Source organism: Giraffa tippelskirchi, chromosome 11 (assembly GCF_054371585.1).
Source record: "Giraffa tippelskirchi isolate mGirTip1 chromosome 11, T2T-mGirTip1v1.2.pri, whole genome shotgun sequence".
In the NCBI taxonomy this organism is placed as follows: domain Eukaryota; kingdom Metazoa; phylum Chordata; class Mammalia; order Artiodactyla; family Giraffidae; genus Giraffa; species Giraffa tippelskirchi.
In genome coordinates, this window is record NC_137285.1 from 10,005,125 (window position 1) to 10,032,500 (window position 27,376).

General features: G+C 53.3%; 1 protein-coding gene and 1 pseudogene across 1 annotated transcript in view; one reads left to right on the forward strand and one right to left on the reverse strand.

Annotated features, from left to right (window-relative positions):
* Positions 1–775: 775 nt before the first annotated feature.
* Positions 776–4,396, reverse strand: LOC145526734 (small ribosomal subunit protein uS2-like; annotated as a pseudogene).
* The window catches only part of PXN (paxillin), a 44,664-nt gene continuing 21,571 nt past the window's right edge, over positions 4,284–27,376 (forward strand). Inside the window, exon 1 of the mRNA XM_081546225.1 lies at positions 4,284–4,407. Within this exon, the coding sequence (XP_081402351.1) occupies positions 4,395–4,407 (13 nt within the window). The 5' untranslated portion in view covers positions 4,284–4,394. The remainder of the gene's footprint in view (positions 4,408–27,376) is intronic.

The following is a 27,376-nucleotide window of genomic DNA, read 5'->3' on the forward strand; positions in this document are numbered from 1 at the left end:
ATGGTAACATTTAGGATAGACTGGATTAGATAAAATATACTAAGCATTTATTTTAACTGTTTCTTTTGATCTTTTTCAATGTGGCTACTAGAAAATTTTTAATTACATATATGGCTTGCATTTTGTTTCTAGGGGATAAGCACTGAGTTCCCTAAGTAGGAAATGGCAACCCAGTCCAGTATTCTTGCCTGGAAAATCCTATGGACATAGGAGCCTGGTGGGCTGCAGTCTACGGGATCTCGAAGAGTTGGACACCACTGAGTGACCGAGCGCGGCATACCTATCCCTGAGTTAGACAGTGCTTGTTGATGAACAGGGATATACTAAGGCATAAATGTGTAGTGTCTTGTTTAATCCTATGATGACTCTGACAGGTAGCTATTATTTATCTACTTTCTGCAGAGGAGGAAAAACAGGTGCAAAGAGTAAAATGGACCGATATTCATCATCATCAAGAAAGATAGCTGAATCAATCCACTGAGCTGTGTACTTAACCTCTACCCTACATTGCTGAGCAGAGGGGCCCGTGGGCTGGGACAGGAAAAGGCATCCAGAGCCATGAACGTGGAAAGAACAACATACACGAAGAGACCGACATTCCAGGGACTAGAGGGCCCTCAGCAACCTCGGCTGTGGAGTGGTCCCACGGCGCATCTGCCTCCTCGGAGGTGGTTTTCTCCTCATGGGGACCCTGAACTCAGTTTTGGCAGTGCTGTCCATCAGTGTCCTGTCAATGTCAGCTCTTTTTTCTTTTTTCGAGACTCTTTATTTTCTATCAACCTATTTCCACTTAAAGAGTTTGTGGAGACTTCCCCACCCCCCCCACCCGCCTCCCAGTGGTCCAGTGGCTAAGACTCTGTGCTCCCAATGCAGGGGGCCCGGGTTTGATCCCTGGTTGGGGAACTAGGTCCTACATGCTGCAACTAAGCATTTGCATGCCATAACTAAAGATTCTGCGTGCTGCAACTAAGACCCAGTGCAGCCACAAAAAAAAAGTTTGTAGAGGAACAGCTTAAGACTGTTGTGGTTGTTCCTACTCATTCAGTGGCCTGAGTGGTGGGAGCTGCAGACCAGTCTTCAGTGGGGAACTGCAGAATAGGCCTAGAGAGCTCCTGTACACCTCTGGACCAGTCCACCACCTCAGGCTGAGCATTGGTGAACTCAGGAGCTGGAGCGGTCCATTCACCCTGAAATGCCTCCTTGGTCACAGCCTTCTCAGCTGCCGCCCACTCTTCCTTTTCAATCCCTTTCAGCATCTCCGTAGAAGGAAAGATCAGGCATGACCTTCCAGGGTGTTCACCGGAGATGGTGTCACGCATGCGCAGAACTTCTCCGGTGAGCACTCACCACATTAGACCCACTGAGTGAGCTCCCTTGTTGTCACACGGGATGGCCGGGTCTATGGAGCACAGAGGAGAGTCTGTGTCACATAGATCAATGGAGGGCAGGTGAAGAGACTTCTGTGAGAGGCTAGTGGTCAGCCCTGCGATTAGTAACCACTAGAAGCCGTGGCTCCTGGAAGGCTGCCTGGATCTGGTTGGTGAAGGTTCCAAGAGCGAAGCGGCCAGCAACAGGAATGGCTCCAGTGGCAGCAGCAAACTTCAGCACAGCCCACTGGCCAGTATTCTTGGAGGAAATGACGCTGATGTCCATTGGGTTTTCAATGATAACGATGGCATGAGCTGCCAACCGAAGCTTCTGCAAGGTTCTCTTCAGATTTATGATGTAGATGCCATGACTTTTCCTTTTGTAGACATGCTGTTTCATTTGGAAGTTAAAGTTGGTGCCACTTAATGGGTTTCCCTTCCTGGGTGGCTCAGTGGTAAAGAAATCTGCCTGCAGTGCAGGAGAAGCAAGAGATTCGTATGATCCCTGGGTCAGGAAGATCCCCTGGAGGAGGAAATGCGACCTACTCCAGTATTCTTGCTTGCCTAGAAAATTCCATGGACAGAGGAGCCTGGCGGGCTCCATGGGGTCACAAACAGTTGGGCATGACTGAGTGACTGATCACACACACACAAGTGAGTTTCTGATGCAAGGAATTTGAGGACACCCTCCTCCTTATTTGCAGGACATCAAGGGCTCTGGATATGGTGAAAATTTCCCTTTAAGTTACGAAGGGAATCCAGAACAATGCCATATGGACCCCTGTCTGGGTAGCGAGGAGAGGCAACGTCAGTTCATCTTGAGAAAGTACGAGAAAACCTGGATGGAATTAACCAAGTCTGATGACTCGGGGATGGGAGTCCCCGAGGGGAGGAAATCTCAGGTAAGGGACTGAGTGTCCAAGGTCACAGAACTGAACCGCAAAGCCTCAGTTCTCTTTAGAATGTTCACCTTGACATGCTTAGTCACTCAGTCATGTCCGACTCTTTGCGACCCCATGGACTGTAGCCCGCTGGGCTCCTCTGTCCATGGGAGTCTCCAGGCAAGAATACTGAAATGAGTAGTCATTCCTTTCTCCAGGGGCTCTTCCTGACCCATAGATCAAACCCACGTCTCTCACATTGCAGACAGATTTTTTTCCCATCTGAGCCACCAGGGAAGCCCTTTAGAACTTCACCCACAAAAGGCATAATTGCCAGCTTAATTGATGTTTTTCTCTCCAAGGAATATTGCTTTGAAAAGAAAGGTGTGAGGGACTTCCCCAGTTGTTCAATGGTCAAGAATCCACTTTGCAATGCAAGGAACTTGGGTTTGATCCCTGGTTGGGGAACTAGGATCCCACAGGCCAGGGAACAACTAAACCTGTGCACTCCAACTAGAGAGCCTGAGCGCCACAACGAAAGATCCCATGTGATACAACTAAGACCCAACACAACAAACAAAGAAACAGATATTAAAAAAAATAGTTGATCCACCTTTAAAAAAAGAAGGGTTTGAGACAGGGACACGTGTATGCTGTAGGATTAGTTCAAGAACAATGGTTTCACCAGGCATAGTGGCAGGTGTCCTGCAGAGGCCTTAGCTAGGCCTTCTCAGGTTCAGATCTCAGTCTTCCCACTTATTAGCTCCGTGACGTTGGGTAACTCAATCTCTCTGTTCTTCTTCTTTTTTTTTAATCTCTCTGTTTTTGACTTTTCCAACTAAAAAAGGGGATACTAGTGGTCATTTCCTAGGCTTGTGGTCAGAATTAAATGCAAGAAAGCATGGAAAGCACCCAGCTCACAGCCTGTTCATTCTAGTGATAGTGCTGGCACTCAATAAATGGCAGGTGGAAAAAAAAATGGCAGGTGGTGCTATTACATGACTTCTGAGTCTGTGAGAGCTCCTGGGGTGGCAGTGGGGTGTTTCAGGAAACTGTGCCCAGCCCTGGGTGTAACCTCCTTGTAGTTTTTCCCTTAGAGTCTAAGGTGGGGTCCTTTTTGCTCTATGCAGTTTTGGAAAAGTCTCCTTCTAAGGGAGGATGGATAGGTATAAGATTAAAGAATATATAACCTTGAAAAATGGGCTTCCCTGGGTAGTTCAGCAGTAAAGAAACCACCTGCCAATGCAGAAGACCCCAGAGAGTGGGTTCGATCCCTGGGTCTGGAAGATTCCCTGGAGAAGGAAATGGCAACCCACTCCAGTATTCTTGCCTGGAGAATTCCGTGGGCAGAGGAGCCTAGTGAGCTACAAGTCCATGGGGTCGCAAAGAGTCAGATATGCCTTAGCGACTAAACAACAACATACCTTGAAAATATTGAATCTGGCCTCAACGGCTGGGCTGAGAGATTGCACTGCCACAGATCCAGAGGGCGATCCCAGGAAAGGTCTTTCAAACGTCCCCAGCCTTGCCTGGTACTAATTTAGGGTCCTCTTTGGGGGAGGACAGATTACTGGAAGATAGACGGACGTAGACGGACAGGCGGACAAATCTGACTCTCCAGTGGACAGCGGTGTGATAAGTGAGTGACCGATGGACGGACAGACACAGGTGAGACTGTGAGACGTCAAGACAGGCGGATGGATGTGTTAGCCAGACAGTCAGGCATGCAACTCAGAGACAGAAAGACTGACAGAGGGCCCGAAACCCGGGAGCCTCCCACCTGCCGGCTTGGCCACAAGGCGGCGCCGCCGCCCCGCCCAGCGGCGCCTGTCGCCCCGGCTGGGCGCGCTCTCGCGGGTCGGCGGAGGGGGCGTGGCCAGCGTGCGCACGGGGCGGGGCCGACAGCCTCGCGGGGACGCCCAAGGGCGGAGCGCGCGGCGGGGGCGGCCGGGGGCGGGGCGCGCGTGCTCGCGGGGACGGCCGGGGGCGGGCCGTACGGCGGGCGCGGGCGCGCGCGGCAGCGGCGGCGCGTTCCGTTCCGGGCCGAGGCTCACGGCGGAAAAGTTGCGCGGCGGCGAGGAGCGGCCCCGGGACTGGCAGCGAGCGCGACTCCGAGCCGGCTCCCGACGCCCGCGGCCTCCCCACCATGGACGACCTCGGTGAGTGACTGGAAGGGCTGAGGGAGGAGGCGGCGAGGGGCGCGCGGCCCCGGGCCCCGGGCCGGGGCGGGCGCTAGCGAGCGCGCGAGCGGCCGGCTGAATCCCACCCGCTGCGGCCCCGGTCCCGGCTCTGGTTCTGGCCAGCCCCGGCTCGGCGGGACCGGATCCCGGGCTGGGCCTGAGTCCCAGGCCAGGCCAGCCGCCGTGCTCCCAGCCGCCACCCCTTCGCCTCGAGGACAGCCCCACCTCCGGACCCCCCGACCTCGGGGATCCACCCCCATCTCCCAGCTCAGCCTCAGGGACCTGCTTGCTCGTCAGACACCCGCCCGCTCTGCCTCAGGGACGGGCCCCCACTGCCGGGACCTGACCACCTCCCCCGCTGCGGGACCCTCACAAAATACAGCTCTCCCCCACCCCCATCGCACGGTTGGAACCCCCAATTTGGGGATCAGCTGCCTGATCGCGCATCTTGGGCCTGCTCCCACCCCCTGGAGGACCACCCCCACTTCACAGAGGGACATCCGCACCTCAAGGGTAGCCCCTCCGAGTCTACCCCGTTCATTTCACAGGGCAGATTCACAGGTTAGGGATGAGCCTCCATGACCACATACCCACAAAGACAAGGCTCCCTTCTGCCCCACTAACGCCCTGGGTCCATTTCACTGCCCTGGCCGCTCTGTGGACCAGCCCCTCCGCTTTCATATCGCAGACCCGCCTCATCCTAGAAGCATAAGCTGGGGAAACAAGAGTGGTGAAGTGCCAGGGGAATGAGGTGGGAAGTGGGCCCCTGAGGTATGGCCATCTCTGAACTTGTCCAGGCTGGTAGTACCTTGCGGGTAGCCACACAGGTAAGGAGGATAGGATGCCCAGAACAGAGTTTTACTGTTTTCATGTGACTGGAGCTCCCAAACTATTTTTTTTCAGTCCAGCCTTGATCTGGAGTTTGGGCAGGAGAAAGTATCTTCTGGAACCAGACGCTAAACCCAGGGGGGTTGGTGCTAGGGTTCTAGGAATGCCTTGAGCAGTGTGAACCGTGGAATGGGAGGATTCACTTTCCCTCCCTCCCCTTCACGCCTGGAGCTGGGAGGCCTCTGAGCCAGGGAGTTGAGGAGGGGGAGGAAAGTTTCTTCTCTGTAGGAGCCTTGTCTTCCCTCTATGGACTGTGGGTGGCTTGTGTGACCACTGATGCTTTCTCTGTCTCAAGTTCTTAGGGGTGGATTCATCAGACAGGACTGATGGGCCTCCCCCGAGCTGCACAGGGCACTAAATTAAGACTGGTTATTTGTAGGCACTGGACTTCCAAGGGAACAGGGAGGAGGATTGGGGCGTGACTGCTTCCCAGAAGCTTCCTTTGGGGATCGGGGTGCCTCCCCAACCCTCTGACCCCTGAGATCCTGGAGCTGGGGAGGGTGTGCGATCCTGCCTGTTTCGCAGAGTACAATGGCTGCCAAGCATAGTTCTGCCTTTGGGTCAGGCTTGGCACCCATTTTTCCAGCACACTCAAGGTTGGCATGGCTTCCACACAGGTTTTTTTTTTTTTCCCGCATAAAAATAACCGAACTGAAAGGAGGCTGGGGGATATTTTTCGAATCAGGATCTGAAAGTCTCAATGCTTTCCCTGTGGGAACTCGCAAGCAGAGTTACAGTTTCTGAAATGCTGGTGTGGGTTCCATTGCTTCCAAACAGGCCCCGTGCTGTTTGGAGGACTGAGAAAGTCTTTGTAGAGTTCCCTGTTGAAGCTCGGAATTCCTGTCCTCTGACAGTCTTCCATTTAGGGCCAGGAAACTGAGTTCGTCTCTGAAAGGAAAGAAAGTGTCCTGGCAGAGCAGATTGTAGGAATTTAAATTTGCTCTTCCTGGAATATTTCCCCGTACCTCAACTGTCCTATCTTCACAGCAACTCTTTTCGAAGAGCCCCTTAGGGGTCCCTCCTATCAGTACTGCTGGCCTTTTACAAATGGAGAAAACTGAGGCTAAGAGAGGTTGATTCACTGGCCCAAGGTTGCACAGTTGTAGGATGACAAAATCATGACTGGAAGCCCAGTCCCTCCCTCCTACATCTGCAGCTCTGTGCACCATGAGGCCTTTCTTCCTGACGAGGGGGTCTCAGAGAGGTGATGGCTGCCACCTGTAACTACTTCTCCTGCCTTTCCACCACAGGCTCCTCAGTTGTCTCAATCTGGGCTGCCTGGCTTCCTTGGCCTAAGCTCCCAGGGGGCCAGCCACGCCTGGCTGACCAACCAAAGCCTGGGGTGGGCGGAATGGGGCGTGCAGGAGGAGAGAGGAATTCGCCTCTGCTCTCAGCCCCCATCAGCTGTCTGGATGGCTGCTCAGCACCCTGCCCGTCAGCTGTTTTCCTTAGTTAGGCTGGACCCAAAGGCCAAACCTCTTGTTTTTATTTTTCTCCTGAGAGTGCTGTCAGCTGTGAGCCTCTTGGTCCCTAAAACGGAAGAGTCTGACCTGTGGCACGTCTAGAGGGGTCAGTCTGTGCTGTGACTTTGTTTTTTATTTTATGGTCTAAAAGAAAAAAAATTGGGGAACCCTCCCCTCCCTGTAGCTGTTAGTGACAGACTCACCATGTGTTGTTCAATAAGTTACCAAGTTATAGCTCTTTGGGCAGAAAACCTAAGTAAACACAGAGCGTCCTGCCCTTCCCTGTGTGTTCTGCCTGTTTTGTGCTACGGGGTGGCTGCTGGTGGCTTTCCTCATTACTGTTTAGATGCTGGTTTGGCTGGGAGTTCTCGGTGTTCCAGTTCTGGCTGGAGTTTCCTGGACAGAGTTCTCACAATACAGAGAGGCACTCTGGTTATGTTCTGCTCTCCCCTCCTTCACGTTTTTTAGTGTGCTTGGGGGGTGGGGGGATGGGGACCATGACCACAGCTGAGGGCTAATAGTGATCACGTGTGTTTGATGGGAGCCAGGCGTCCTACTCAGCACTCCTTGGTATCATCACAGCGATTCCGGGAGGAGGTGTTTAATCTCCACTTGATGGACGCAGAAATCTGAGTCAGGAAAGTTCAGTGGGGGTGCTAGGATTGTAACCCAGGTCGATCCACTTCCAGACCTGGTCATCTTCATGATAAGGTAGTACGTGCGTGTGTGCTGGGTCATGTCCCACTCTTCCCAACCCCAGGGACCATAGCCCACCAGGCTGCTGTGTCCATGGGGATTGTCCAGGCTGGAACACTAGAGTGGGTTGCCATACCCTCCTCCAGAGGATCTTCCCCACCCAGGGATCGAACTACCCTCTCCTGCCCCGCAGGCAGATTAGGGGGAAGCCCTAATGAGTTAGTAAGTGCTTGGTAATCAACCAGGGGAATGAGCCATTGGGGCCTGCTGAGGAATCGCTAGGTAACTTTTAAACTTCTGCCCTTGGGGCCTTCGTCGTCCCTTATGGTCTGGGTGGCAGTGGGTTGGCTGGTTCAGGCCTTGCCGTTCCCATCCCTCGCTGGGGGAGCAGCCAGCTGTTGGCACTGCCCAGTTGCCTCTGGGATCTGGACCTGTCTCCTTGCAGCTTCTCAGCAGTCTTGACCCTCTGGAACACAGTGCCTCATTGTCCTTGGGGGGAGTACTGGGGAGCAGGGGAATTGCCTGGGGCATTCCAGGCCACGGAGCCTCTCTGTTTCCATGGAAAGTCTGGACTTTGGGCTTGCCCATCTGTGGTGCCTCTGTGTGTTAGGCCAGGGTCAAGGGCACCCAGCTGCTGGGCCTGTGGCAGGGGTCACCCGTGGGGTGATGGTGTGCTCCTCAGGGGGCCCTGCGTCAGCCCCAGATCTCCTGGGCTGTGCGCTAGTGAGGTGCGGAGCGGGCACTCAGACCCTGGTGTGTTTGGTTCTTCAGCAGGTGTCCTTTCTGCTGGGCAGCCAGAGCTTGGTGGGGAGAGGTTCGGGCTGCTGGGGGCCAGAGCCCTGCCATTGTGGGTTTGAGGCTCCCCGAGGGAACATCTCAGGATCCTCATGCTTGAGGGTACTGACTTCCCAGAGCTCCCTGAGGCCTTTCCCTAGTTCCAAGGGCAGAGACTGGAAAAACTGGCTTCCACTTCACTCTCATTCCAGCCCTCCCCTGGGTTGTCCTGGTCTCAGTGCCTTCATTCATGATCACAGCCATCTGTAGAACACTTGCTTTTTTACAGTGTTTGCAGAACCCTTTCCGTAATGTTGATTGAGCGTTTACTATGTGCGAGCCCTGGGCTGGGCACCTTACCTGCGTTGTCTCATTGAATCGTGTTGGCCCTACGAGGAGCAGGTTCCGTTACTATTACTACCACCCATTTTACAGATGATGAAATGGAGGCACAGATAGGGTGAGCCCACTTGCCCAAGTTCTATAACTCGTGAGTGGCAGGGCTGGGATTTAAATCTTGTAACCCATTTTCCACGTCTGTTCCTGATACTGGATTGAATCTGGTTTGCCTGTTGGTTTGATTGCTTTCTGTTTCTAAGATGCTAAAAATCTTTTTCAGCCCTTCCCATACCCCCAGGCTCTTTTCTCTCTTTTTTTAATTTTTTGGCCACCACCACACAGCACGCTGGAATCTTAGTTCAGGAATGGAACCCGTGTCCCCTGCAGTAGAGGTGTGGAGTCTTAACCCCTGGACTGCCAGGGGTGTCCCCTCGTTTTCTGTTCAGTCTAACACCGTCCTTTCCTGTTCCCTGCAGCTTCTTCCCTCTCGTTGGTTCTTTCTTGAGGATGCCATGCTGAGGACAGGATGCCAGGCACTTTTGGCAGTGTCTCCTGCTCGGTGGAGGACCTCCCTTCTCTGTCACCTGTTGCCTCACCAGTCAGCCTCAAGACAGAGCTGCGAGCTTACAGCACAGCTGGTGCTGAGAACCCGGGGCAGGCTCCGAGCTCCCTCTTCTACTCTTTGGGGTTGGAGTCAGAAGCCCTCTATGCCCCCCAACTCCGTACTGTCTCCTGTCTTTGTTCAGGTGTTTGCACGTGGCTACCACTTGGAGCCAGCCCATTTCCGGAGGAAGAAGTCCTCAGAAACCTTTCAGGTGGAGAACTGAGGATATCCTGTGAGAGGGAGAGAGGAAGAGAAAGCATTAGGAAGTTGAATTTTCCCAGAAATCTTGACAAACCAACAGCTTAAAAGGGGTGGCCGGGGGACTGCCCCAATGGTCCAGTGATTGGGATTCCAAGCTTCCACTGCAGGAGGCGTGGGTTCTAGTCCTGGCCAGGGAACTAAGAACCTGCATGCCTCATAGTGTGACCAAAATAAAAATAATAAAGTAAAATAAAATAAGTGTCCAGAGATCATCTCCTGACCTGGGATAGGCCTGGAGCCCCATGGCCTCCCAGGTCTATTTTGCCTTTTCAGTTGCAGTCCTGTTGGGAGCCTCACATTTAGCCTCAAGCGTCCATTCTCGACTAGATAAGTCTCCCAACTAACGGATTGAAGGCCTAACCAGTGGGCCTTAGTGCTGGCCTCTCCAGGGAGGCCGTGGATACTGGGCCAGAGGCAGGCAGAATGTGTGGTTGGCCAAGCCCAGCAGAGCCCCAGTGGCCAAGTTTCCCCTTAAAGATGGCCTCTTAATGCTTATTTCTTGTGTGATTGTGGTATTGTGGTTTTACGAGAGAACATTGTTATTGTTAGGTGCAGACGAAAGTATTAGGGAGTGAAGTGTCACCATGTCTGCAACTCAGTTTTAAATGATGTAGTAGAAATTGTAGGGAGGATGTGTATATCTGTGTGTATATCTAAAGAGGGAAAGAGAGGAAACTTGTGCGTGCGTGTACAAAAAAATGGCAAAACGTCAACTGTGACTGAATCTAGGTAGAGGGTATGTGGGTGCTCACTGCAGTGGTCTTTCAGCTTCTCTGTATGTTTAGACATTTGCACGATATAAAAAGTTGGGGGAGAAAGGGTGAGAAAACCTTGCTTTTCCACAGCAGGCTTGGAGTCATTCCATCAGGGATGGGCATCAGTGCCTCCCTGTGATTGACCCGAGTGACTCTCGGCCTCCCGTAACTCCGACGCAGGTGGTGGAAAGACTGGGTGGGTAGAGACAGGAGCCAGGCCGGCCTGGCATGGGAGTGACTGTTGATGCCGCCGGGGACGGGGACACACAGTGACCCATGCGGGAGAAAGGACAGGGCCCAGCAGAGACAACGAGCATCGCTGGTGTGGAGGGAGCTTCTGGGGTTATTTTGAGTGTGGCAGTGTGAACCGGACTGCCGTCTGGGCAAGCAAGATGCCGGGCTCTGGCGGGAGTTGGGAAGGGGTGGCCTGGGTGGGATGCAGAGAGCTGCCTCTGGGCAGCTGGAGCCTGGGGGGAGGGGACGACATGCCTTTGGCTTCACATCACGAGAACCTCTTATCTGTGGCCAAAGGAACACCATAGCCTGTGGGCAGCAGAGGCCAGAGTGGCCCCAGGCTCTGGCTCACAGGCAGCCCTACTTGGCCATTTGGTTCTCCAGACTTGAAGCTCCCGCTCCTGGCGTCCCCACTCCCAGGTCCTTTCTGTCTTGGCTTCTGCCAGCTCAAAAGCCTGTCCACCGGGCCTTCCATCTCTGTGGGAGAAACAGCCGGATTCCCACACCCGTGGCCCCCTGGGCTCTGAGGGCCCCTGGTGCCCACTAGGAGCATTTAGCAGCCAGTCAGCCCTCCTTAGGGGAATGCTTCACACGAGGGTCTTCTCTGAGCCTCACGTCTGTCTGTCTGTCCCCAAGCAAGGACTCCGAGGCTGGCCACTGGGTCCCGATCACAGGGTCTACCTAGGGAGGTCTCAGAGCCGCGTGTCCGACCTGACTGCCTGTTTGAGGAGCAGAATGACATGTGTTTTATGGGCGGGGTGGGGGGATGGGGAGGGGTGGTGCTGGGAGGAAGCTTTATGTAATTCTTGGCTGGGACTCAGGTAATTGTTTTAATGAAATGGAATGCAGCTTATTCAGAACGCGCTTGGCAGAAACAGCCATGTTCTGTTCTGTTTTCTCGTTGGGGAGAGCGAGTCACACACTCGAGGCCGACTGGGAAGAGAGTGGAGCCCGGGGTGAACATGAGCAAAGTGGGTGGAGGCCTCTGGGGATCTCCTCTCCCTCCAGCTTGGGGATCCTCGGCCGGCTGGACTCTTCCCCTGGACACCAGTCCGCGTGCCTTTCTGAACAGACGCCTCTTGCAACCACAGTAAGACCCTGTTACAGCAAGCGGGCTGTAAACTGAGCCTGAAGCTGCCTCCCTGGTTGTTGGGAGGCCGAGTGATATGGGCGTGGGAGTGCTCAGCACACAGCCGACAGACCCTCCGAGACGTCTGTCTGTTATTCACTGCACCCCCCTATTCCCACCTCGACACCTCCTATAACTCCCTGGGTGCCCCCCACCCCCCAGCATCTCCCATCAGTGTCGACATCCGTGCCTGGATGTGACCTATCCATAGATACCTGGATCCGCTTTCCTTCTGGTTTCTTCCCGCCCACCCTGTTTGTCCTTCCTAACTTCTTTTTTTCTTCTTTAATTTTTTTCTTGGACACACCCTGTGGCATGTGGAACCTCAGTTCCCCAACCAGAGATCAAACCCACACCCTCTGCATTGGAAAACGGAGTCTTAACCACTGGACCTCTTGAGAAATCCCCCTCCTGACTTCTTTAGTTTCCTCCTTGTCCTGTTTTCAATGCAGCCTGGGCCATCCTTCCACGTTTTTCTCTTTGGCTGAGAGTGCGTCCCACTCTTTAGCAGCCATATTTCCCCCTCCCTTCCTTAAATTCTGCTTCCCTGAAGATCCCCCATTCTCCGAAGAACCACCCTCCGCTCCACGCCCCACCCCCAGCCTCCTTCCCCACCTCCTTCTCTGATCCCTTTTTGGGGGAACACCAGTGCATTTTTGTGAAGGCTTTTTCTGGGCCCCCTGTTTCTCTCCTAGGTATCCAGGTCAGTTTATCTACTTTCGTGACCTGTTTTATCACTTGAATGCTGGTGATGCCTAAATTTATATTTCCACCCCTGACGTGGATTCTATTGTCCAGATTCTTCCGGTCTGCACGCCAGCAAAGATCCAACTCATTTCCTTCTCACTCTCTCTTCACCGCCTCAGTCCATTGTCCGCTCTGTTTTCATCCCCTCCCTTCTCTTGGCCTGTGTTAAACTGTTTTTGCAACATTTTACAGTTTAGAAAACACGTTTATGTGCTTCATCATCATTGATGATTCTGACAGAAGCCCTTTGGGGTAAGCGGTGGTTTCCCCATTTTACAAGTGAGGAAGCTAAACTGCAGCTCGGGGCACAGAGGAAGGGGACACTCCCAAGTGTCGCCACAGATAATGTTGCAAGAGCTTGATCTTAGGTCTTCGAGTGCCCCAGCCAGTTCTCTTTTCGGTCCTTCAATGCTAGAAACCTGAAGGCAGGGATGGAAAGTCACAGGCTGCATGTGGCCTGCAGACCCGTGTTACTCGGCCTTCATGGTATTTAAACATACTCAGAATTAGACACCAGCATTGAAAGTATCAGGAGATTGCACCTCAAAATCCATAAGCTGTGTTTTTTTTGGAAGCTCAAGAGTTGGCGACACTGGACGCCCATCCTCCGTGGCACCGGTGGGTTGAACTCGGCAGCTCCCGCTCTCACAGCGGTTCTCTCCGTTGCCTGCAGCAGGCCCACTTTGAAAAGTTCTAAAAATGCTCTCTCTTTTTAAAAAAATTTTATTTGTTTATTTCTGGCTGCCCTGAGTTTTCGTTGCTGCTCTCGATCTTTCTCTGGTCGCGGTGGCTTCTCTCGTTGCAGAGCACAGGCTCTAACGAGCATGCTTCAGTAGCTGCCGCTCGCAGGCTCAGTTGCCCTGTGGCATGTAGCATCTTCCTGGACCAGGGGTTGAACCCGTGTCCCCTACACTGGCAGGCAGATTCTTAACCACTCGACCACCAGGGAAGTCCCTAAAAATGCTTTCTTCCTGCCCTCCATTTACGGCAAACAGGCAGTTGCCAAATCTAGGGGATTTTTTGAACTCCATTCTGTGACTTAGATTTGACTTCTCACCACTCCAACCGCTTAGCTCTGCCTGGGGTCTGGACCCTTGTCCATATGGCAGAAAATAACCCCCTGACCTGTCCGTCTCTTCTCTCTCTTTAAGGTCTCAGTTGCAGGCACTTTTTTAGGAAAGTTTTTTTTTTCTTTCCGGTTAAAACTAGCCAACCTCTTGACTCTCCCACTTTCCTGTAACTTCACAGATCTGTGTCCATTGGGCTTTTCCCCTTGTGTTTCCCCCTCTGCCCTGTAAGCCCCTCGAAGACAGGGATCTTACCTGCCGTTCAAGTGTCCCTAACCTCCAAATATGGCTTGGTTCTCTCTGTGGTTGCCTAATAAGTTATTTTTTTTTTTAAGTTTTTGTTGTTGTTATGTGAGCCATTTTTAAAGTCTTCATTGAATTTGTTACAATATCGCCTCTGTTTTATGTTTTGGTCATTTGGCCACAATGCACGTGGGATCTGAGCTCCCCGACCACGGGTTGAACCCACGCCCCCTGCCCTGGAAGGCAAAACCTTCCTTAACCACTGGACCGCCAGGGAAGTCCCACCCTATTAAGTATTTGATGGTGGTTGATGATGAAATAGGTTTGAACTGTGCGATGCATGAGACAAAGGCTCAGGGCCGGGGCAATGGGATGACCCAGAGGGATGGGATGGGGAGGGAGGTGGGTGGGGGGCCCAGGAAGGGAAACACATGTAAACCCATGGCTGATTCATGTCAATGTATGGCAAAAACTATTACAATATTGTAAAGTAATTAGCCCCCAACTAAAATAAATAAATTTATAAAAAAAAAAGAAATAGATTTGAACTGTGGACCCCCACCAAGATGCTGATCCTCCATCGAAACACTCCCTCCGCTGGAGAATCTGAGTGCGAAGCCCTCTGGGTTTCAGGCAGGTGGGGAGGCCACGTGGTGCCAAGGGGCAGAACACAGGGTCCCCCGTCAGTCCCGCCTCTCCCCGCTCTGTATCCATGCTGCCGCTTGCCAGCTGTGTGCCCAGACAGGTCACCTGACACCCAGAGCGTCAGTCCCCTCATCTGTGAAACAGGTGCATTTCCTGAAATGCGGTAAAGTGCTCGATAAATGGATTCTTTTTCATCCCTGGAATGATCTAGTCATGGGTCGCGGGGGCGGGGCAGGGTTCAGCTTTCTCTGTCACTTTTCTGCCTGCTTTCACAGCCTGCTGCCAGCTACCTGTGTCTGCTGTGGCCTTGGAGATGGCATTCAGAGCCCTGGATGGCCATTCAGCCAGGGCCTGGAGGAGGAACGCTGAGTTCCAGTAGCTCCCTTGGCAGTGTGATCGGAGGACCGTTCATGGCCCCGTGGGGTGACTGACGTGCGTTTGGGGTTCTGCAAGTGACATGGTCATTCGTGTCCTAGTGCTGGTGGTGTTAGGTTAGGTTTTGGTTAGATGACGTCCCACTTCCCCAAGCCTCTTTGGTGGCTTTGAGGGGAAGCGGTGGGGCGGAGGTTGTTTGGTGGCTTGGTTTATCCTGATCACTCATCTAAGATGAAAATTTGAGAGCTGCTCTGGGGTCAGCCCTGGGCGCCTCCCGGAACTTGCAGGCCTTCCTCTGGCCAAAGCAGGCCTTGAAGGATGCTCAGTGACATCTACAAGGCCTCCCAGGATGGGTCCAGGCCAGTAAGGCTCCTAGCAGCAGTACAGAAGAGTTTCTGGGCTGGGAACTGTGGCTTTTGTCAGCGGAGTGGACTTAGTTCCTGGGCTGCCCCCTGCCTGCCTTTCTACCTGTTTAGGGGCAGTCGATATATTGGATCAGCCCTGGGCCGCCCCTCATTCGGGGTGTGGAGCAGCTCAGAGAGTCGTGGTCAGGCTTTTTCCTTGCTCTCTGTTTCCAGGAATATTCCTCTTTTTCTTTGGGTGGAAATGGGCGTGTCCCACAGCCTGCACTTGGTTTCCTCTGGATTTGCCATTTGTCCCGCCGGCCCGGGTGGGTTCTCATCACGGTTGAACTGCAGGACAGCCAAATCAGGCTGGCCCATCTGGGGCGGTTGTGAAGGACGAGCAGCCACAGCACCTGGAAAACGACCCTCAGGCCTCGGGGACCCGACCTGGTGCCCCCACCCCGCCGGGCTCACTTGGTCACCTGCTGCTTATCTTGGAAAGTCCTCTGTCCCCACAAGTGGACGGATGGTTTTCTCACCATCTGGCGGAATGCCAGCCTAGCTACATCTTGGGGGTGAGGGAGCTGTCGAAAGAGCTCGGTGGCCTTGCCTCCTCCCTGTCTCAACCCCTCAGGTGGTTTCTTCTGCCATGTCTTGAACTTTCCAAGAATCCTTCCCCTACTCTGTCTAGAGAGCTGCGCCAGAAGTCTCTTTTTGTTTGTTTTTGACCTGGTGTGCTGACGCCATAAGCAAGCTGGGGAGGAAGAGGAGGGTCACCTGGAGCTGGTTGCCACGCTTCCTGTGATCCCTTGTGGTCATCTGTCCCTAAACATCCTGTTTGCACCCTTAGTGCAGCGGGAACACCAGCCTGGAACCAGCTGTTATCTGTCTGCCTAACCTCGGGCAGAGGCCTGGGCCCGGGGGTGTCACAGCCCGTCTGCCTCCAGGGGACCCTGGGCTGTGTGGTCCTGGGCTGTTGATGGCATTGCTGGTAGCAGCTTCTTTCCTCGTCACCAGCTTGGGCTTTGTCCCGGCTCTGCCCTTTCTCTTCTCGCTGCTTCTACTGCCTGTGAAAGTTTTTCTTCCAAATGTTCTACTGGGCGTGACCAGTGGCCACTCCCTTCCCTGTGGTTCTGGGCCGATTCAGTCTTTCTTAGACTCTTACACTTCTAGAGTGGAAGGGGCCTTCGGATGTCACCCACTCCTGTGGTTGGGGTTTTCTGCCCGTCACTTCTTCCATCGGAGCTGCTCAGTTTGTTTATGTATTCAGCTTCCATCGGAGGCTGCAATCGCAAAAGGGGTTTTGTGGTTTTCCAAAAATTTGAAAATAAGAATGTAAAAATATTGGAAAATGACTTATGAGGTTCAGCCCACCTGTCTTACAGAGTGACAGACAAATTCTCCAAGGAGAAAGCACTTGCCTAGGACACTTGGTAACAGAACAAGTCTGTGTTTTGTTTTGTTTTTTCCCTCTTTTTGTAGCCCTTTTTTGGGGGTGTATCTGGGGTCCTAGTCTTCTTTCTAGAACCACACACTTGCCACAGTGTGGCCTCAGGCCTTGTTTTCTTCTAGAGATCTTTCTAATGTCATTATGTGTCTGATACTGTTACTTTGTAAAAGTTCTTATGTCAGAGAAGATATATACTTATTATAAAAACAAAAAAAGAGGAAGGTACAGAAGTGAAAGTCCTTCCTTCCTCCCCCCTCCAGGGATAACTTGTTAACAGTTTGGTGTGTGTCTTACCCACCCATCTTCTATATATTTATAAATATATAGGCATGCATGTAATATACATATCCTTCTTTTTTTTTAAAGCCCAGGTGAAAATCACATAACATAAAATTAGCCACTTTAAAGTATACAATTCAATGGTATTTAGTACATTTAGTACAAGTTGTATAGTCATTGCCTCTGTCCAGTTCAGAACATTTCCATCACCACCAAAGGAGTCCCCTATTTTTTTTTTTTAAATTTATTTATTTGTTTATTTGGCTGCGTGGTCTTAGTTGTGGCATGTGGGATCTAGTTCCCTAACTAGGGATCGAACCTGAGGCTCCTGCATCTCCGGAGCATGGAGTCTTAGCTGCTGGACCACCAGGGAAGTCCTTTGGGTTATTTTCCAATTAGAGAGTTGAATTCTCCAGCTATACTTGTGGATTTATCTTTTTTTTTTCTTTTCATTTCTGTCGATTTTAGCTTCATCTAGTTTGAAGCTCAGTTATTGTATGTATGTGTGTTCAGGACTATTAAATGTTCATGACAAATTGACCTTTAATCATCACAGAGGGTCTTTATCTCTAATAATATTCCTGTCTGGAAGTCCATGTTGTCTGATATTAACGGAACCACTCCAACTTTCTTGATATTAGTGTGAGTGTGGTATCTTTTCCCCCATCATTTTATACTTGTCAAACTGGTAGGAACTGTTTATCTGTGTCTTTTTATTTAAAGTGTTTCTTATAAATATCCTATTTTGAATCTTACATTTTTATCCAATCTGACAATCTCTACTTTTTAATTGGAAGCGTATGGACCTTCTAACATTTAAAGTAATTATTAGCATGATTGGGTGTAAGTCTGCCATCTTGCCACTTGTTTTGTGTTTCTACCATTTGTTCTTTTTTTTTTTTTTCAATGTTTATTTTTTAAATTTTTGGCTGTGCTGGGTCCTCGTTGCTGCGTGGGCTTTTCTCTAGTTGCAGCGAGCAGGGGCTCACTCTCCAGTTGTAATTCGTGAGCTTCTTATTGTGGTGGCTTCTTGTTGCTGAGCACAGGCTGTAGGCCTCGTGGGCTTCAGTAGTTGTGGCTCTTGGGCTCTAGAGCGCCGGCTCAATATTCATGGTGCACCGGCTTAGTTGCCCTGCGGCATGTGAAATCTTCCCGGATCAGGGATCGACCTCCTGTCTCCTGCATCGGGAGGCGGATTCTTTACCACTGAGCCACCTGGGAAGTCCGTCTACTATTTTTCTGACTTCTTTCTTCTTTTCTTGCCTCCTTTTGGATTTGTTGAGAATATTAAGTCCAAAGAAATTAACAAAAATGTTTGCAAAACCTTATCTTTTCCCCCTCCCCTCTCTTTCAGTTTCTCTTCCAAAAACTTGTGGTTCTCTCTCTTTCACTGGCAAGTTTCCCCTGCCTGCGAGGCTTCCCTCTGCATCGCTAATCCTTGCGTGCTTTTTTGGCTGTCTCATCTGTGGCTGGGTGGTGATAATCAATGATGCTATCAGCTGCCCCAGCTACAGAGCCCCATGGCTGGTGTTGCTAACACATTCCAGTGGCCCAGGGTTCAGAAAATCAGCACATTCCAGCTCCTGTCTCCCGCTGCCTCCTCTGTCCCCCCGCCCCGGGAAGAGGTGTGACAGACAGGAGCAGGTCCGCAGGACACGGAGGCCGTGATCCACCCTGTTCCTCCCCGCCCTCCAGCGCCAAGTGAGAGTGCCCACCCGCCCCAGGGCCTGGCTGCCCCGGGTACCAGCTTCCCCCAGGCCAGCTGCCTCGCTTCCGCCGGCCAGCCCCCCTTCCTGACCTGCCCTCCCCCACCCACAGAGGAAGCCAGACTGGCCACACAGTGAGTGGAAGCCCTAAGTGCCCACCAGGGGCTGCTCTGCTCAGGCCACAGAGCCCTGTGTGGTGCTCCTTGGATTTTGTTCTTTCTTTTTTTTTTTTTCTTTAAAGGGCAGGAGTGGTGCGAGTTGGGGAGGGGTGGTGGTAACTAGATCCCAGTAGAGGGAGAGTTCTTGGGATGGAAGAGGAGGAAGCACTGGGGCCCTGCTGCTTGCACGCTGCCATCCCACCCCCTACCCCCACCGCCCCGTTGTGCTTGGTGGGTCTTGAGCGCTCACCGAAGCCAGGAGTGGCATGGACTGCGGGGGAGAGCAAGTCTTGTTGATAGATGGGCTTGGCATGGCTCTGCTGGAGGCAAGGAGGTAAAGATGGATGGAAACAGTCCGCTTGCCCTTGATAAATTGGTAAACTGTGACAGACCGGTGGGACCGAAGCACTCCGGCCTACAGTTTCTGCAAGTTTGATATGTGCTCCCATAGAGGCTGTGCACGGTGCTTTGGGAACTCAAAGGAGAGGGGCTTGGAATTCTATGCCAGGGATGTAGTCATGGAGGACTTCTTGGAGGAAATGGTACCCTAAACTGACTCTTTGCTGTGGTTTATTTGTTTACTTATTTGTATTTCTTTTAAAAAAATTATTTCATCATTCTCATTGCTATTTTTGTTTTTTGGCCATGCCATGCGGCATGTGGGATCTTAGCTCCCTGAACAGAGATCGAACTGGTTCCCCCTGCGCTGGAAGCACAGAGTCCTAACCATTGGACCATCATGGAAGTCCCTAATGTGTGTTTATTTTAACTGGAGTCTTGACATTTAGCAAAGCCCCAAACTTTCATCGTTCATATAAATCACAAGGATTTCTATAATAAGATACGGGAATCTCTTACAGAACATGCTGTAAGACTTGTACCTTCTGGGATATCCATCCCTGAATAAGTGTTGTTTTCTCTCTTTGAACAGCGTCACCCATGAAGCAGATGTTTGACTTTCTTTTTTAACATTTCATATGAAAACGACAGACTACCTTAGTTTATGTGTGCTTCCTCATTGTAAATAGGCTTGCTTCCTGTCTGGATTTTTTTGTGCCTCCGTGTTCTCCTCATTAACTACTTTTGAAGTTTTAATCTATATTACTTCTACTTTGTTTTGTGTACAAGGGGGAAAATTAAAAAGCTAGAATCCCCTCACCCCTCAAATGCTTATTTTCCACACTAAGATTTGGGAAGCTCTTACAAAAGAGGCCCCCACCCCACCCCCAGCATAAAAACCATGCATTCCTTTTTGTTTAGGTAGGCAGGGCGGATCCTCTTTATCCTTGGGTTGCAGAAGAGGAAACTGAAGTCTTGAGGAGTCGCAGGATTTATCCCTGTAAAGAAGACAGGAGGGTGATCTAGGCAGCCGGTGCTGTGAGTGCAAAGGCCCAGAGGGAGGAGGCTTTGTGTGTGTGATGGTGAATTCATGGGCTCTGCTTTGGCACCGTGTGTCATCCCAGTTGGATCTTACAGGCTCATCAAACTCAGCCTTGAGCCACAAGGCCACCACTGACAGCTGCTAACCTTTGGTTCCTCAGTGGAATGACCTTTCTGGGTAGCCTCAGTATGGCAGTTGGAATGGGGCCGGTCTCTGGGACACCTAGTCAGGTGTAGAGCCTCTGTTGGGGCAAATTCTTTCCCGGGCTCAGTTGGGGTGGAGCCCAGGGCCCGTTCTGAAGGGCATTTCCACAAGAGCATGGGGCCTGAGATTTCAGTGTCCCGGGCCCGCCGTCCCCAGCGGTGAGCCCATGTGCTTGTGTGACAGGAAGGACCTGGTTCCTGTGATAACACGCCGGATCTGGCCCGTCTTCCGGAGGGGGGCCATGGGGGGGATGGAGCTGGCTCTTATTTGGGTCCCAGGGCTGGACTTGGGCCCTGGGGAGCAGGCCGAGAGAGAGGTGAGCACCCTGAGAATTCCCTGAGCCAGCTGCATGCAGTCCACGGCCTTGCCACACCCAGCCAGAGCACACAGGCATGCCCCGTTCCCAAACCTCTGCTTCCTGGGCCCTGGAGAGATTCAGAGGCGGCTTGGCCAGGGGAAAAGAAAGACCTGGGGCTCGGTAGCCCCGTGGCTCTGCCTGTCCGAGGTCGTCACCTGCCCCCGTCACCCTGACCCTCCTGCACGCCTTCCTCCCCACAGCCCTGCCCCTCCTCCCACCTGCCCTGTCTCATCTGGTGGATGGCCTGTCCGCCTGCAGGAAACAAACGTGGGAGGCATCCTGTTCTCCTCTTTCCTCACGGCTGCTCAGTTACTAGGTCGCCTGGATTTCGCCTAGTTTTATTTAGAGCATTGCGGCTCCTGGGCCGCCTCGGGCACTCCCCACCTCCCTCGGAGCTCCCCTGCACACGCTGATGCACCAACACAAGCCTGGTCCTGTCGTTCCCCACCCTTGCCGTCTGCCCCTGTACCTCCAGACTCCACAGCACCTCCTGCTCCCCTCTTTCTCCAAGCTGGGACTTGCGCGCTCTGAGCTCTGGCCCTCTCTGTCTGCCTGGCAGTGTCTCACCTCTGCCTCTGTTTCTCCCTGTGCCTGGGAAGGAAAAAAACCTTGCTCCCTCCCCCTGGCCCCGTTTGTGACAGCCTCCCACTCTTTAGCACTCTGTGGGGACAGGCACCGTCATGTTTTGGTCATGCCGCCCAGCGTACAGAACCTTAGCTCCCCAACCAGGGATCAAACCTGCGCCCCCTTGCAGTGGAAGCACGGAGTCTTAACCACTGGGCTACCAGGGAAGTCCTCAGACACTGTACTTCTGTCACCTCTGTGCCCAGCGTGGTATTTCTAGACAGTGTCAGGGCCACCAGAGGTGAAGATGAGGTGGCTCCCAGGGAGAGGGATGGAAGGACAGGAGGAGACGAGTTCTGGGGAACCCCCCTCCCACCCCTGTGATATTAGAGGCTGTTTTCAGACCCAGTCTACAGATGTGGGGACTGAGCTCAAAGAGGTGCAGTGCCAGCAAACGACAGAGCCAGGACTTACGACTGAAGTTGTTCAGCTACAAAACGCACACTGCATTCTTGTGGCAAACTCACGTACTCGCTGAGGCCGGTGGGTGTTATGAATGGGTAGACTAGGCCCAAAAGGAAGGGTGCTAGATTTCAAGAGACAGCCAGTGGTGGCCCTGCAGGAAAGTAGACCCGAACTGCTAGCTCTTGTGACCCCTCCCGGGAAGCCAGACATTCTAGCTTTCTTGTGAAACCTCTCAGTTTCTTAAGGCTAACTCAGATTTCTTTAAAAAGCACAAACAGGGACTTCCCTGACGGTCCAGTGTTTGGGGCTCTGTGTTTCCACTGCAGGTGGCACGAGTTCAATCCCTGGCCAGAGCAATAAGATCCCACAGTGAAAGGAAAAAAAGCACAGACATCCAGGGGCTTGTGTGGCCAGCTGCAGCCTTCATGCCGGTAGTCTCGGCCATGTTCTCTGTTGGCTCCTTGAACCAGCACCCACCTTCCCTTGCTCCTGCTGCCTCTAGAATTTTCTCCGGAAGGAGAAGAATCAGAGTTCCCGACTTGAAAGAGCCGTTGCGAGGTTATCTGGGCCAACCCTTAGCCATTTATGATTCCCATTTCACCAGAAAGATAGGTAGGCGCAGACAAGTAAGGCCCTGTGAAATCAGAGTCTGTGCTCCCCGGCCGGAGCTGCTGGGTTCAGCCCTGCCGCCCCACCCCCAGCGGCCGCGGGCATCTCCTATCCCGTCTGCCACTGTCTGCCACCATACACTGAGCTGCTGGTGGCCCTCGGGGTGGCACCGCCCCTGGGATCTTCCCTCAGAGGACCCAGACGTCGGGCGAGAGCGCCAGGGCTGTGCTCTGAGCCTGGCTGTTGAAGTCTGTCCCTTCCACGTGGAAACAGGCGTCCTTGTTCACAGCCAGTGACAGCTAACTCCTCTCATCCCAGCATCTGTCTCAACTGGGTGTGGGGTGGGACAGTAGAGTGGGGCCAGGCACCCCTTCTGCTTATAGGCAACCCCCCTCCGCCATCCCGATTTCCTGCCAGGGAGGGTTTCTACAGAGGAAGATGTCACAGTTCAGGGTACAGCAGGAGGGGTGGATGTGGACAGAGTTGAACTTCTTTTTTGTGTGTATGTGTAATTTTTCTTTTTTTATTGAGGTATGGTTGCTTTACAGCATTTCAGATTTATAGCAAAGTGATTTGGTTATACATTATTTTTCAGATTCGTTTCCAGTATAGGTTATTACGAGATACTGAACATAGTTCCCCCATACCATACAGCGTGTGCTCAGTCTGTCAGTCGGTGGGTCCATCTTGTTGCGACCCCATGGACTGTAGGCCGCCAGGCTCCTCTGTCCGTGGGATTTCCCAGGCAAGAATACTGGAGTGGGTTGCCATTCCCTTCTCCAGGGGGTCCTTTTTAATCCCTTTTATATTATAGTGGTGTGGATCTGTTCACCCCAGACTTATCCCTCCCCCGCTTTCTCCTCTGGTAACCATGCGGAGACCGCGCTTTTTTGAAAAGGAGAAACAGGCGGTGTTCAAGAGGACAGGGGCGGCTGTGCTTGATCAGCGCGCCGCCTTCCTGGGTGACCACTTCCTTTCTGCACGCAGTGGCGGACAGGAGGCGAGGCAGCAGCCCCAGCTGGCAGTTCTGTCCAGATCGAAGGTTGCCTAGTTCACCACAAGGCTCCCCAGTTTCCTATGCAGTTGTTCAGGGGCAGAGGCACAGCAGTTCTTGTCCTGTGCATCCTCAGCAAGTTTAGACCAGCCTTGTCCAGGGCAGCTGTGTGCGGCCAACGCCCCCCCCCCCCACACACACACAGCGCACAGCACTCCGCTGGGCCGAGTGCACAATGAGAGATCCAGTGGCCCTGACTTAGGCTGCCCCCTGCTTCACCTTGGGTGGCCCTTCTCCTTGGCCCCCTCAGAATAAGAAAGCGTTCTCTGCAAACTGCAGAACCCAGCATCTAGTGGAATGAGTGATAGAAACGGTTACCTGAACCATCACCCCCAGAAGAGACAGTCTCTAACTTCCAATCAAACTTCTGGAATACTCTGGTATGAGGACGTTCGGGGGCTTCCTGCGTGATGTTTCGGGGCGTTACGGTTGGCGCCTGCTCTTGCCACCTGTCCTGGCTCTGCTGGGTTTTGGGTTTCCAGAGCCCCAGATGTCTCCTCCATTAAAATCCAAACCAGGGCTGAGATGGGTCCTCCCCCACCATTCATCTCCTGATGTCACCAGCTGGGCGTGATGGAGGGAGGCCAGCCTCGCCAAGCCACCGCGGAGCCCTCAGACCCTGTCTGTTTCATGCTCCCCAGGGCACAGACGGTCCTGATCAGTTCCCCCGTGAGACCTGTCCTCTGCTGGCTCCCTGCCTTGCTCTGGGGTTTCTTGCTGGCAGACTACAGGGTCTTCCCTCCCCATCCTCCTCCTCTGTTCCTTGATGTCCCTACATGTGAGCCCTGCCAGCGAGACTGACAGTCCACAGGGGTCCCTCCATCTCTGAGAAAGACCCTCAGCAAAGCCTTTCCCTCCTTTTTCACTCTCGTGGTTTCGCAGTGTGACTCTGGTTAGCCAACGCCGTGGGGACCGCGGCCTCCATCCGCTCCCTCCCTGTCCAGGAAGAGGCCGGTTTCCCAGAGCAGAGAGTGGGAGGGATCTGGGCTTCCAGAGAAATCTGTCTTGCCATCCTCGGAATGGTCGCTGGAGGCATCTCTCCTCTGTAGATCAGCGACGCCGGAGGGACTGGGACAAGACCCGGGGCTCCTCCCTTCCTAGGGAGGTGCCAACAGGCAGTCAGCTGGCCCAAGAATTTTGTCTTGCCCCAAACCAAGCAGATGGCTTCCAAACTGGTGAGACTGGGAAAACCAGGGCTGGATGGCATAGATACTTCTGGGGAAACAAAAGTGTCATTGAGGTCACCTGGGGGCCAGTTGGCCCTGGCTCTTTCTTGGCCCATCTGCCCCTTCTTCTCTGCTCTTGACTTTCTCAGATAGTGGTTCCAACTATGCTCACACCCTCCAGATGACACTCCTGGCAGATAAGGATCATGAGCTGCCCATCCTTCTTCCGGAGGGCTCTGCCTGGGGTTCCAAGCCCCTCCCAGCCCTTTCTCACCCTCAAGAAAGCATGTTGGGACACACATGGGTGGAGCCAACGGTCGTGAACCTGCTGCCAGTGTATTCTCAAAAAGTAAAAGCAAAGAAAGTAACAAGTGTCTGTGCTCTGTGATCCTGAGCTGTGGACAGGTGGTGGCACACCTCAGGCTGATCGATCCCATGTCACACGCCAGATTCTTTGTCCCTCTTTCAGTTGTCTGTTTGGTGCCTTCAGAGGAGCCCTGCCTGCCTGCCTGTCTCCGGATGATTCTCCTGGTTCCTCTCCCTGCTTCTGGTGAAGGCTGGGGAGCCTCTGATCTCTCTGAGCCCCGGGACCCTCCCTCTGTCCAGATAAGGCAGCCCTGTCTTGGGTCATGATGTTCCAGTGGGCTAGTGTGTATGGCACAGTAGTGTGGGGGGGAACACTCTTGCAAGTAGACCCCCCCCAGTACCCAGGCAGCAAGTTAGAACAGGGAGCTCCCTGTGCCCTGCCGAGGGGCTCACCTGTGGCTCAGGATCCTGCCCCCGGGGGGGAAAGACAAGAAGAGAGGCCCAGAGCAAGGGCCCCCAGCAGGGGTGGGGTGGAGGGGCACCCCAGTGGCCAGGCTTCTTGGATGGCTCCAGGGGCGCTGGAGACAGGTGCTTCGGAGAGTGGCGACAGGCAGAGGGAGGGACAGCTGACCGCACTGTTCCCCTCCCTGTGGGGTGTTACGGAAAGACTGAGGGTGAGCTCTGTGGCCAGGCAGAGCTGTCCCCGTGGGGGTGGCGGCTCCGCCAGGCCGCCGGGCGCACTCCTCAGACGTCTCCAAGCCTCCTTGTCCTGCTCCGTAAAATGGGGGCAGTGCCCTCTGCCTGTGCCCAAGCGCCCCCCTGTCTGAGCTTCCTTCAGGTCACACAGCCCTGGCTTTGGGTCCCCTCGGGGCACTTGTCAGGCAGGGCTTCGAGCCTCGTGGCAGGGGAAGGGGCCGCCCTGCCCTGGGCTCCTCCAGTTGTGCCAGTTCTAGGTTCAAAGTCACTGGGCTCTCAGAGGACAGTGGCCGGGGGCGGGGCTGTGGAAGCTCTGAAGCTTCTCCCCTGGGGCCTCTGTCCTTGCCCGGGAGTGAGTCGGAGGCTCCTGGGCTCAGCTGATGTTCTCCGAGGAGGACTTGGAATGAACCCGAGGCATGGAGCGATGAGGTCAGTGGTTTTGCTCCGCAAGGAGGCCCGAGTCAGTGACAGACCTGTCACAGCTCCCGGGATTCCTGGCCACAGTCCCGGGCTCTGCCTCGTCCCCCTCCCGTCCATGCTCAGGGCGGGCCCGCGGGTTTCTTTCCTGAGTGTCTCCCCCTGTCCCAGCAGGACGCCCGGGAGGTTCTCCCCCTGCTCATTGATTTCATTGATTCCTTACCCTGCGCTCAGTGAGGTGTCTGAGCAACTAAAACTCAGAATTGCCACGCAGGCTGGGAGTGCTGTGGATTTGAAAGGGCCCCCCTCACCCCCCATCTGTACTTGGAGGCCCGTTCTGTCCACTGAGCCACACTGCCACGCGGGCTGGGATGCCAGGAGGGGGCTTCAGAGAGCTGTGTGGTCAGCAGCCCAGCTCCCAGCACCCCGTGGGCAGCCATGTCTATGGTTTGGACAGGATGACTCCACGGGCTGCTTAAATGTCTCCTGAGCCCTCACCACGAGCACGTGCAGAAGGGCGCTTTGACATCTCAGTTTTTAATCTCACAGTCCATCGGCATTTTGCCTCGGACTCCATAAAGTAGCCTTTTCTAGCAGTTTAATTTATATTTTGATCGCACAGGGTCTTCAGTGCTGTGTGCACAGGCTTTCTCTGGTTGCAGCAAGTGGGGACAGCTCTTGGTTGTTGCAGTGCACGGGCTTCTCGTGGCGGTGGTGTCTCGTGGCGGTGGTGTCTCGTGGCGGTGGTGTCTCGTGGTGGTGGCGTCTTGTTGCGGAGCACGGGCTCTAGGTGCACGGGCTTCAGTAGTTGCAGCATGTGGGCTCAGTAATCATGGCACAAAGACTTAGTTGCTCCGAGGCACATGGATTCTTCCCGGCCCAGGGAAGATGTGTCCCCTGCGTTGGCAGGTGGATTCCTATCTGCTGTACTGCTGCTGCTGCTAAGTCGCTTCAGTCGTGTCCGACTCTGTGCGACCCCATAGACGGCAGCCCACCAGGCTCCCCCGTCCCTGGGATTCTCCAGGCAAGAACACTGGAGTGGGTTGCCATTTTCTTCTCCAGTGCAGGAAAGTGAAAGGTGAAAGTGAAGTCGCTCAGTTGTGTCCGACTCTTAGCGACCCCACGGACTGCAGCCTACCAGGCTCCTCTGTCCATGGGATTTTCCAGGCAAGAGTACTGGAGTGGGGTGCCATTGCCTTCTCCAAGTGCCTACAATATCAGTAAGTAAATCTTCACTAAAGGTATGTTAATTAGAATAAAAGATTAGAATTTTTCATTGTGGAAATAACTGGTGATCAGGATATGTGGCTGGTTAGACTATTGTAGAGGCACTTTTGTCTTTGCATAAATGTGGTATGTCTGCTGAGTCTAGCAGAGGGACATCCATCAGAATGGCTCCTTTGGAGTCTAGACTTCTGTTTTGTACTTTGTCACAAAATATTGTGTATGTGCTGTTATTTTGTGTGCCTGCTTGTTGATAAATATTTGTGTAATACTATTCTGTCTGAGACTTGCTTTCATTATAGGACACTATCTAGGGCTAAGGGAGGAGATGAGTACCTCTCACCCAT